This window comes from the organism of the source record quoted next, unplaced genomic scaffold (genome assembly GCF_019419815.1).
Source record: "Pyrus x bretschneideri cultivar Hongxiangsu unplaced genomic scaffold, Pyrus_bretschneideri_v1 Contig64, whole genome shotgun sequence".
Lineage (NCBI taxonomy): Eukaryota > Viridiplantae > Streptophyta > Magnoliopsida > Rosales > Rosaceae > Pyrus > Pyrus x bretschneideri.
The window spans coordinates 1,147,941-1,160,066 of NW_025999803.1; the positions used below are offsets into that span (position 1 = coordinate 1,147,941).

General features: G+C 35.8%; 1 protein-coding gene and 1 long non-coding RNA gene across 2 annotated transcripts; one reads left to right on the top strand and one right to left on the bottom strand.

Moving 5' to 3' along the window:
- Positions 1 to 497: 497 nt before the first annotated feature.
- Positions 498 to 1,552, bottom strand: LOC125472092. The gene is made up of 2 exons (XR_007254044.1): positions 1,513 to 1,552; positions 498 to 730 (listed from the first exon to the last, which is right to left on the bottom strand). It is a non-coding gene; the product is annotated as an uncharacterized LOC125472092 (long non-coding RNA).
- Positions 1,553 to 3,809: 2,257 nt separating this feature from the next.
- On the top strand, positions 3,810 to 6,950 carry LOC103937747 (transcription factor HHO6). Its single transcript, XM_048573205.1, is given in 6 exon segments — positions 3,810 to 4,297; positions 4,589 to 4,633; positions 4,636 to 4,847; positions 4,943 to 5,321; positions 5,856 to 5,932; positions 6,141 to 6,950. Coding segments are annotated over 6 exon segments (1,188 nt in total). The 5' UTR covers positions 3,810 to 4,083; the 3' UTR covers positions 6,402 to 6,950.
- Positions 6,951 to 12,126: the final 5,176 nt, after the last annotated feature.

A 12,126-nucleotide genomic window follows, 5' to 3' on the forward strand; every position in this document is an offset into this window, starting at 1 on the left:
TGTCACCAATAAAAAAATAAGCACGCTAATCAATGCTTAAGTAATAATTCAATCATCAACAGCCATATCATTTGGTTTGTAAATTTGATCTTCCTAGCATTATCCTTTTCACTTTTTGCACACTATTTTTCACCAGTTACACTCTCTAAGAAATTAAATTGAACAAATCAAAGGTGAATCATTGGTCATGGTTAAGAGGCGGTGTGCAAAAAATGTGCAAACAAGTGTGTGAAATCACTTTCCTTCAATTGGATATTATGGGTCTGACATGCCCTTTAGGAGGAAAAATTCAGGTTGTTGTTCAAGTTAGTGAAGTTATTTCATTGTAATTAGACCTAACAAGAATAGAATAATGCTCTGTGAGATTTGAACCTACGACATTGCACAAGAAAAATGACTTTAAGAATGCTGGGTGACACACCCCGATTGAGATTAGGGCATGCTGGCCGTCACGTGGAAGTGACGTAACCATGTGCATAGTGCGGAAGCTAATAAAATAATAATAAACATAGCACGAATAATTAAAAACCAACAGCTTTACACAACGTGCGAGCATACAAGTGCAAGCGTAAGTGTGAAACCAAAGTTTAGAGCACGAAGACCTAATGCAGTCCGGAATGAAAAGACACTACAAAAACACACCCGAAGGTGGTCCTACACTGGTAATAATCTGTCAGATATGCCGGGGAAATCCTCAAGGAAGCCACCAAATGTGCTAGCCAACTAGAACCTGGAGGGGCGCAAAACAAAAGTGCGAGTGGGCAAAAACAAAGCTTTTCAAAAACCATTTCATAAACAAGATTCTAACCCCTCGCCGTAAAACCTGTATACTTCACAGAAAAAATAGAATATATACATATATATAAATCATGCTCGGAAACATGCCATGCCAAATGCCTCGATATAAAATGCAAGTACTCAGCTAAAGCCAAATAATACCATGCAATCTGTCAGCCGAAGCCACCTACCGTGACCTGTACGGCTGAATCTAGAGCTCAAGTCTCCATCTCACTAACTATACCTGCACACGAGTCGGAACCACCTAGAGTGGTCTGTACTACAGGACTGGGTGTAATATAAGTACGCTCAAGTGCTATGATCACGTGAAGGCTGAGCGAATAATCGCGGGTCACCTACGAGTCGAAACCACCTAAAGTGGTCTGTACAACAGGACTGTGCACCTAAATTGGATCCAAGATGAGCGTGTGGTGCGGGAGGTGAACATCACGTGAAGGACTGTGCCCAACTCTGGGCGAGAGCACTAACACCGAGGGTGCAGGTTATGAGCTCTCTATGCATCTCAAATCACTACTGAACGTAAACATAAATCATAACTCACCTGGCACTTACATGTGCGTCCGCAGCACCAAACATATATAAACATATGCGACTAATAATGCGTAAATAAATGGCAAACAATAAGCATGGCAAATAAATGTATAATGTTTCAAATCAATTTCTAGGAAAAACATAAGTATATAGGTATATACGGAAAACCAAAAGCCCACTCACTGGTATGTAGAAGGGTCGTAACCCCCTTGCCTCGAGTGACCGCGCTCGTCCTCGGGATAGGTCTCACCTATATGCGAAACAACTATAAAAACGTAAATTTTAAAGCACATAACCAACCTTATGAAATAACTTCTCATACAATACTCAAATGGGGTGTATGAATACACCAACGTGATCTACTCAACCTCAGGAACATCCCCATATTTTTAGAAAAATTTTCCACCGTTGCACGCGCCCCCACCCGCCGGCCAAGGCACGGCCACACGTGCCGGCCATGTGCAGGCACGTGCCTGGCACACTAACGGCGTCAGTTAACGTCGTCAGGAATATTCCGTTAATGCCGTTAGGAATATTTCGTCCAAACTGACGGAATATTCCGTCGTCTTTTCCGTCGAGGCTCCGGCGCCGTCGTCGGTGTCGGAAAATCGGGAAATTTTCAAAACCTTATAACTTCTTCGTTTTTCAACCAAATTTCACAAAATTGGTACCAAAATGAAGCTTACAATGAGAGGACCAATTCCATACCACTTTCAAGTGCTAAAACACACGGAATCTCGCCGGGAAAACACCACCAACTCCGGCCAACCTTGAATCTCATGATCCCGATGTCCAAAACCTTCAAACGAACCACCCCGAGCCTCCTAAGGACCTCACCAAGCTTCCTACAAGCTTGAAATTCCCAAAAACATAAGAATTTACGTGTGCATGAACAGTGACAAAATCGGGGTATTCCGAGTTCGACGTGAAAACAAAGGTATCCTTACCTGAAATAGGTATGGTTGAACTTCTACGGACCTCACGAGCATGAATAGGTACTTTGTTTCCTCAATTTGTGAAGATTTAGAGGGTTTTGGGGTATGTCCGTACAAATGGGATAGGAAATGGGAGAGAGAGAGAGAGCTCGGGACAGGGTGCAGGGCAGGGAAAGGGTGAGGGAAATATGGGAGAGTGTGTGTGTGGTCCACAACCTACCAACAACAATCCAAAAACAACCACACAACGAAAAATCACACTAGGAGCAAAATCGTCATTTCACCCCAACGGTTTGAAAATTCCGGAACGGGCTGTCACACTGGGAATCTCTTGATTGCTTAGGAATAAAACACCTCCAACATCTACTGAGATAAAGTCATTAGCCGATATCATGTGATATAGAAATTGGGGAAAAAAATGTGACATCTCTAGTATACTATTTCATCTTTTTGGGTTTTGTCTAATTATATAAAGAAAAATGAAATGAAGATAAATGAGTTGTTGTATGCACTAAAAAAAAGTCATATTCACTCTTCCTTAGTGAAAGTGATAAAAAAATGAAGTAATGCATAATGATTATTTAGAACTGCAAATAACAGTTCCATTTCCATTTAAAAAACCACAAAAAAGTTTACATGAATGAGTTAAATGTACAATTGTGCATTTTAATCTTGTAAACACTAATCCACACCTGGAAAAGCACACCATTTGCAATTTAATGAAACAATCAGAAAAAAATCCAACATCCAATACTCATTTACAATTTGATCATTTTAAAGTAAAGACAATTCCTTAATCTGCAAGTTACTAGAACCTTGTTTGTCGATAAAAAAACCAATAAAATTACTATCACACTCTTTTATATATAACTGAAAGAAAATATTAAAAAAAAAAAAAAGACAAAAAAGTGAGCATTAAATTAATTTGGCACAAACAAGTTTTTGCTTTTTTCCTAACCTCGTAGACATGTCATCCTATCAATACTCTAAACTCACTCCCTCTTTTTAGCTCTCTCTCATTTGCACCCACTTCTATTTTTTTTTTCCAGTTTTTCGAACTTCCCCAATCCAATAATTTTTTTACCTGATTTGACATAATTAAATTTAATTATTTATAGCCACTTAGCACTACAATTTAATGATATTTCTTTTTGCTTGTAGGGTGAAAGGTTTCAATTATTGTCAAAGACAAATTTAAATTACATTATTGTTAACCCATTGTGAGGCTTAGCCCACTCCTCAACCTCGTTTGTTCAAATTTTTTTTTAAATTATAAAATTTAAGTCATACACATAGTATGTGTAATGTGTATTGGCAGTATTGCATTTAGTTTAAAATTAAAACAACACATTATTATGCATCTACCACAATCCACCATCTAACCATTTAAAAAAATAATTTATAGGTTTTCAATGACCGAGTGAACTCACTAAAAAGGAAAGTAAGATGCCCGAGTTCACTCAGGAGCCACGGAACGGTAGATAAAATATGCGACGCCACGAGAGAGACTTTTTAAAACCCCTCAATCCTGGCCGATGCTTTCTCTCCCTCAATAGAATCTTCTCTTCTTCTTCCTCGCACCTTCAAATTTTCCGTTTTTCATTTTTCATTTTTCTCGTCAATCACTATCTTATTATATATATATATATATATATATATATAGCGTATATATATTAACTTCATCTCCTATATATATAGATCCTCACTATTTCCGATTCCTTGTTTTCACCTCTCTGGTTAATCCACACAAAAGATAGAGAGATTACGACAGAAACCAATTATCTGCAAAAAGAAAGGATCTAAATCTCCAAATATTGAAATGGGTTCGGTTCCTCCAGAACTGAGCTTGGATTTTAAACCCACTTTTGTGCCCAAAACGATCAGTGATTTCCTCAAGGAGGTTTCAATGATCGGAAATGTGTCCGAAAAGCTGTCCAAGCTTGACGATTTTGTTAAGAGATTGGAGGACGAGATGAGGAAGATCGATGCCTTCAAGCGCGAGCTTCCTCTCTGCATGTTCCTATTGAATGATGGTTCGTTTTTGTTTCCCCTGAAAAAAAAAAATTCAAGCTTTGATTTCAAGTACATATTTTCCTGGCTTTTCACAGCTTTTTAAAATATTTCGGGATATGGGTTTTGGATTTCTGATGATTTCGATTAATGGGTATCCAGAAATTATTTTATTTAATTCGATTTCAGAAATGGGGTTTTGGTTTCGGTTGGTTTTGGATGATGGGTTTTTAGTTTTGAAGATATTGGTTGATGGGTTTTTGTTTCCTAACTTTTGTTTTTTCTGGGTTTGTTTTTGTTCATATTGTTTTCAGCGATTCGAGCTCTGAAGGAAGATGCAATGCAATGTGCGGCGCCAAAATTCAACCAGTGCTGGAAGAATTCATACCAATGAAGAAAGATTGTGATAAAAACAAGGGAGGAAGTGGCAATAACAATAAGAAGGAAAAGGACTCTAGGGATAAGAAGAATTGGATGAGCTCTGTTCAGCTTTGGAACACTGATAATTTTCACCAACATCCTTCTGGTGATTCCCCATATGATAGAAAGCGAGTTTCCGAAATTGATTCTAAGGTAAACGAATGAAACATCGAAAAATTTGAGAACAAAACTGCATAAAATCATTGAAATTTATCTTCTAACTGAGATAATCTGATAAATTATGGCAGAGAAATGAAGCAGAAAATGGGGTAGCAAATGAGGATCCTTTCCAGACATGTAGAAATAGGACTGGAGGAAGAGCATTTATGCCATTTAAGGGGTACCCTGCTTTTTCTGTGACGCCGTTGAGGCTGGAAGAGAAAGAGGAATTGCCAGTTCATGGGCTGTCTCTGCTCACTCCGGGGATTAAGAATCCGAAGGAGGAATCGACTTCCAGTGGTTCAAGATCCACTTGTGGCAGGTCAGTCTCCTTCTCTACTGCCAATACTCAATCCAATATGCGTACTCCGCCGCAGCAGCCAACTAGCCGGAAGCAGAGAAGGTGCTGGTCGCCGGAGTTGCATCGCAGATTTGTCAATGCCTTGCAGCAACTTGGAGGTTCACAAGGTTAGATATTGAAACTTTTGTTTTCTTCAACAGTTAGATATGGAATCTGATGCTAATGTACATTAAGATGTGTGCCTTACTTTTGCTATTGTGTGAGTTTGGATTCTAAGTACTTAATTTGGAGTTAGTTCCCAATTTCATTTTATTTGCATATTTGTTTAGTTTCCGTGGATTCGATGGGATTCATTAGATTTCACATTGGAACTGTGGATTGTTGAATGTTTGAGCTTCGAATGTGCAAAAGATTGTCATTTCCTTCTATGGCTACTTTTTGATAGGTTGAACTTTAGAGTCTTTTGCCAGAAATGTTTATGTGCTATTAATCAATGTATGTGATCATGTGCAAGGAAGGATATTAGCATGAATCTGTTGAGAGACCAAATATCTGTTGCGTAACTGATATTCATGGATTTGGTATCCCGAAAGATGAATTGATTGTTTCTCTGCATACTGCATAAATTGTTCTGGTGGATTACTACACTCTATTTTCCCCCACCATAGCAGTGTCTTACTTGAGATTTTATGATATTGCAGTGGCCACACCAAAGCAAATTAGGGAACTTATGCAGGTTGATGGCTTGACGAATGACGAAGTGAAGAGTCATTTGCAGGTAAGTTTTGAATTTCCCGTCTTTGCTTCTGTTTGATTGTGTAGAATATTTTCAAATTTACATTAGGAGAAGGCCTTGGCTTCTTGAGGAAACCCCTCAAGAAACGTTCCATCCATTGAAAGAATAAAATGGCAGGTCAAGGACTTTTATTACTTTTGACACTGAATGTTGATGCTGAAATTTGAGCAATTTTTTCTTGTCAATGCAGAAATACCGACTTCACACAAGAAGAGTTCCAGGTGCCGCAGCAGCTGGCTCGGAAAAGCAATCTGTTGGTTTGGGGGCGTTGTGGATGTCCCAAGATCAATACGTAGACTCTTCAAAGGCTAGTAGTTCCCAATCTGGCTCACCCCAAGGTCCCCTCCAATTAACCGGAACCGGTGGAGATGACGAAGATGATGAAGATGCAAAATCCGAAAGTTATAGCTGGAAAGGTTACGTTCACAAACCCGGAAAAGATGATGTATAGAGTTTTATCCACCATCAATTTTGCAGATATATATACACACGGGAGGAGCTAATGAATATAAATATGAAAAATATTTACATTATGCATAAAAGGAGAAGGATCTTGAGAGAGAGAGAGAGAAACATCGAGAGCGGCTATGAATTTTGCAGGTTTAGTTTCCTTTCTTCCTTTCTTGAATATGAATTTCATTTCTCGAAATCGGTATGATAATTTTTCTGGTCAGATCCTCATGTCCCTGCAAGAAACAATGCCATTTTTCCATGGAAGTATCATTGTTTAAGGTTTGAAGTGTTTTGGATGGGATTTTTGAGCAGTTCAGGTGGAAAAATTCGATCATGATCTCATCTCAAATGGACACTGAGAGTGATCTGTTTTTGTTTCAATCTATTGAAAACTAACCCTGCAGAGCTTGATCATTTTTTTATCTTTTCGACTTTCGAAGGTTCCATTGTTTAATTTTCCTTCTAAGGAATAATGAAAGGGTGTTGTTATTGGCCTTCTAAAAATGTCATTCAGCGTTACTCCTTTATATAAATTTTCCTCATTCTACGTTCCTCTTTAGGTAAATTTTCCTCGTGTTTTATAAATTTGGAGTGCATGGCAATACTTTTTAAATGACTAACAATTCCGACGATGAAAATATTGGCTGAATTCTGAAGAGAAAAAAACACACTTGGTACCCCCAGGTGATTCCCGGATGCAGATTAGAGGAACAAAATGTTGAAATGCATCAGCTTAATTCAGCATTTGAACAAAAAACTATGACAATAATGTCGAGGATGAAAATACTGCTAACAGCTTATTTGCAATGGAAAGTTGCTCATTTGTGATCAAAAGATCACGAGTTCGAGCTGTGGAAATGATCTCTTTGTAAAAACAATCCTATCATATATCTCACATGAAATTTTTTATTGGGAAATTCGGTTGACCATGTGACATCGAAGTTGTGTCAAGATAAAGTTCGTGCAGAGACTGGTGTGTGCTCTTTCTTTTCTTCTTCTCAATCTCCTGTCAGCCGGCTTTTCTCATCAGAAGAATAATAATGTGTATGTAGGTGCGCTTGCTTTCCCAGGTAGATGACAACTTTGGTATTTTCAATCTCTCATTTTTTTGGTCTATACAACTTTATAGAAGTTCTTAGTTTGATAGGTGTGACTAAATTTTAACTTTTGTGATTTTCATGTGTTAGTTTTTCTTGTGTCAGAATGTCGTTTACCTAACAACGGATTTGGATCCTCTACTGAGCTAATGGAGAGGATTCTCATGATCAATCATCGTGGACCGTTGGATTTTTATCCAACGGTTACAAACAAGTGGGTCCCTTTAAAGTTATAATGATTGTAGCCATTAGATAAAAATCCAACGGTTTATGATGATTGGTCAAGAGGATCCTCTCCGTTAGCTCAGGAGAGGATCCAAATCCCCCAACAACGACATATTGATTAAAGAAATGCATATTATTTTAATAATGTTTGGTTGCATAAATGATTGTTTTTAAACAACAACGACGTATTAATCATACAACACGACTCAATGATAGCATAACGACCACACAATAAAATTTGCACCCAAATATCAATAAAAGACAATTGTTGTTAATTTTTCAGCCAAATATATAAAAAAAATAATTGCATGTACCACAGCTAAGTTCCAAACGAAACGTCATTTGAACATGATTTTTAGAATACATGATTTTGTGAACTATTCTCACACAAAACCATCATTCCAACTACTAAGTGGCCCTCTACCACAATGTAGAAAGAAATGTTGCCCTTGTATCATGGTGTGAATTCAAATTATGTCAGCTTTCTAATCTAAAATCTTATCTAACAAATCTATCATGTGACAAAAAAAAAAAAAAAAAAAAAAAAACTACTAGGATTAGGACTTGGGAGAAATTTGCTAGAAAGAGCAATGATTAATTTTTAATGTTTTGGCCAACAATTAAAATCTAAATTTCAAATGTTGAGATTGGTTGGATGGCCAGATTGGCAGGGTATTAGCTGTATTGAACACGAAAGGACAAGAGATCCGAACTTATCTTATAGAGAATAACATAGCATTAATTTGTTATCCCTTATCTTCTTGTCCTCATCTTCCAATTCTCTAGACTGATGGGTTTCTTTTTCTAATGAAAAAGTAGACAAGGAGTAGTTGACATTATTTATATTCCCAATTTAACCAAAATTTTCATTTAGTAATAATATTTTTATTCATTTATAAGAAAAAGATTTTAAATTTAATGTTTGCTATCATATTACTTGTTAACCCATTCTCCCACTTTTTTAATATAGCTAATATCGTTTGTTTAATAAAAAAATTCAACCAAACCTAAGGACTCAGTTAGGATGCTAGTTACCCTTTACCACATTGGTGAAAAGATGTCGAGCCTTTGCATGATGGAACAAGTTCGAATCTTATCGATAACTAATTTAATATTTAATCTAAAAAAAATTTATTTTTTGAACAAAAAAAATAAATGGACCTAGTTAGGGTTGTTAATTAATTAGTGATTTTTTACTGTTTATAGGGCAAAGCAAAAGTGAAGCTAAAACAGAATAGGACATTTTTCCTAACTACTGACCCTTAAATGGAAAATTCGGAAATGATGAAGGCCTCAAATGCGCAATGACATCATGAGCCTTTCCTTTTTCCGCATTTGTGTTTCAGCTACTCAAACGCCATAGATCTCTATGTTTTCCTTTTCCCATTGGAATGGTGACAGGGGCTTAGGATCTTCACTATTTTTTCTTTCTTATTTGATTTGAGAACTGTCATAATTAAACTGTGAAATTTGTTTTTAGTTCAGGACATAAAAAACGTGAATATTATTTAGTCTATCGATATGTATTCTTTTGTTTATTTTCTAAATTCAAATTTCAAGAGTGACAGACTGAGACAAAATTATATAAAAGTTCGAAATATATGATCATCACCATGTCAAATTTGATGGATGTTGTGATTAAACAACCTCTTTAGTTAGTAGAATTATTCCAAATTATGTTGATTTTATCTTTTAACCTACACCAGTCATATCACCACTTAAAATAAAACACAATGAATAGGTACGTTTATGTAGCAGGACAAAACAGTCACTCTCACAAGAAAAATAATAGAGAGAATCTCAGAGACAAGATATAATGAAGGGAGCCCATATTGATGCCAGGAGATCCTCGTCGGATCCTCTTTGTGAGAATCATAACCTTTAATCATATTCGTTCATTGTACATCGTACGGTCAGAAATCATTATAATTTTTTTTTTTAAAAATTGAATATAAACAATACCTAACAAAAACTGACCGTACGATGCATAATGAACGGATGTGATTGAAGAATCTTCGAGATCTTCACAAAGAAGATCCGGCGAGAATCCTCTCTCATATTGATGGCCCCATTTTTATGAATGGTATATAAATTATTTGTATGGTGACACAAGTGAATCAAAATGATGCAACTTCTCATTAACTTCTCTTGCTAAAAGTAGGGTTTATAATACTCTTTTGGTTTTGAGTAAGCTCGTCAAATTTGACGAATTTTCTACGATGCTTTGAATTATGTATTTCAAAATTTTTAATTGTTAGATGATTTTGAGCACTACAAAAATTTTGCAAAATTGAAATCTATAGTGTTTTCTTTTACATAATGCAAGTGACCCTCTACTATAGTGGTAGGAGTAGTGTTGTTCTTGCACTACGATGTGAGTTCGAATTTCGTCGGCTCCCTAATCTAACATCTAATCTAACAAATCTATCGTTTGACATAAAAAGAAAAAAAAAAAAGGTGTGATATCCACACAACCATTTTTTACTTCTCACATACTCTTCTAATTTTCGGTCGTCGGATTAGATGAATTGAAGAAGATAAAAAAAAAAAAAAAATTCACAAGAAGGGTAAGTAAAAAGAAAAAAAAAATCTAATTAAGTAAAGATAAATATTACTATATAAGCGTTAGATTTGAAATCTAATTATTGGTGGGATAGAGATTAGAATAAGCATAAGCAGCTAAGCACTTTTTGAGAAAAAGTCACATGGGAGCAGAAGTAAGAAATAAGCACTTGGCCCACACACCCAACATTATTCCTACTAAAGATTCCTAGCCTAATGATTCCCTCTGATAGGGGATGATATAATTTGGAAATTGAAAATGCAAAACACATTCAATTGGGTAACTTATGTTGGAAATTTGGTATTAAGTCTATAGAACATAGACCAAATCTTCTGCTCGCAGTATTGTTGTGGCTTCTTTGTGGCGTTAATAAGTAACTGATAGATATTTATTATTTTATTTTTTTTTAATTTTATTATCATAAATTTAATATGTGATATATTTATTGAAGCTATACAGAAATTTCACTTATTTTAAGTGCATAAAATTTGATTCTCAAAAGAACAACAAACTATTCCCAAGACAGTTTTTGGGTCCAAAATTCTATCTGATATTCCCATGTGTTGCAAACACCAATAATAAACTGCATTTGATAATTCTTGCTGACAATATGTGTGTTGCCATGCTAAATTTGGTATATTTGTCAACTTGAGAGGTGGACCCCCGATTTGCCAGTTTTCCCATGATTCATGCTTTTCCTTATTTTTCTTTGAGCCATGATTCATGCTTTTAAAAAACCAAATTTACACGTCTCTTTAATTATATTCATTCGATTCATTTAAGCTGGTGGTCATAAATCACTTCATATTACAATTTGGTAATACTTTTCTTTATTTTTAAATAAGAGATTTAGTACGATATTATCCGTTTTGAGCTTACCATTCCCTCACGGTTTTGTTTCTGGCAACTCACGAGCAACTTCCCACTAGATCACCCATCCTGGGATTGCTCTAGCCCAAACTCGCTTAACTTCGGAGTTCTGATAGAGTCCGAAGCTAGTGAGTTCCCAAAAAACCTCGTGCTATATAAAGGTGGGCATGTACATATAAGACACATCACCCCCTTTCCGTTGATCAATGTGAGATGTTACATTTTAGGTTTGATTTTCAGCAAAAGCGAATTTAAATCACATTCTTGCTAGTTTATTGTGACTAAGCTCACATCTCTTCTTCTTAGTTTAAATATTATTGTTTGTTAAAAAAATCTAATAATTATAAAAAAAATAAAATATGAATGTGTAAGTTAATTATAAAATTTAACGGCATGGTTGGTTGGTTTATGCCTAATTGGAATAATGTTCTTGTGGTGATAAGACAGTTGGAAGATAGACCTCGTAGTAAAATAATTAGGATTTAAACCTTGTAATGAAGTCTATTAAGAATTAGACTCAAAATTGAAAGTTTCGTACCCTCCGTTAATCGTCTGCACATGAGTCTCACAGGCAAAAGCGAAGTTGTCTTTTTATTTCTTTTAACCTAGTGTTCATACCAAAGTTGGCTGCAAATTCTAACATATTTCCGCAAATCTTAAGATCTTTAGCCGGGTTCTGCTTGAAGAGAACCCTTCCATGGCATAAGAAAGGCATATAAAGACCAAATAACAATTAAAATGTAATAACCAAAATTTAAGTAAAAGCTTACAATCTCATCAAAATCAACGTCAACAAAAAAATCAAAACGAATATTTCATATTTATAAACCCTTTTCAATATTTCAGTGCGCATAAAAAATTTCAGTGCTTCACTCAAACCCAATTCGTTTTTTCATGGTCGACCCTAACGCCCAGTTGATTGCGATTTCATCGTTCAACTTTATGATTCCGATAGACGATTTCAGTTC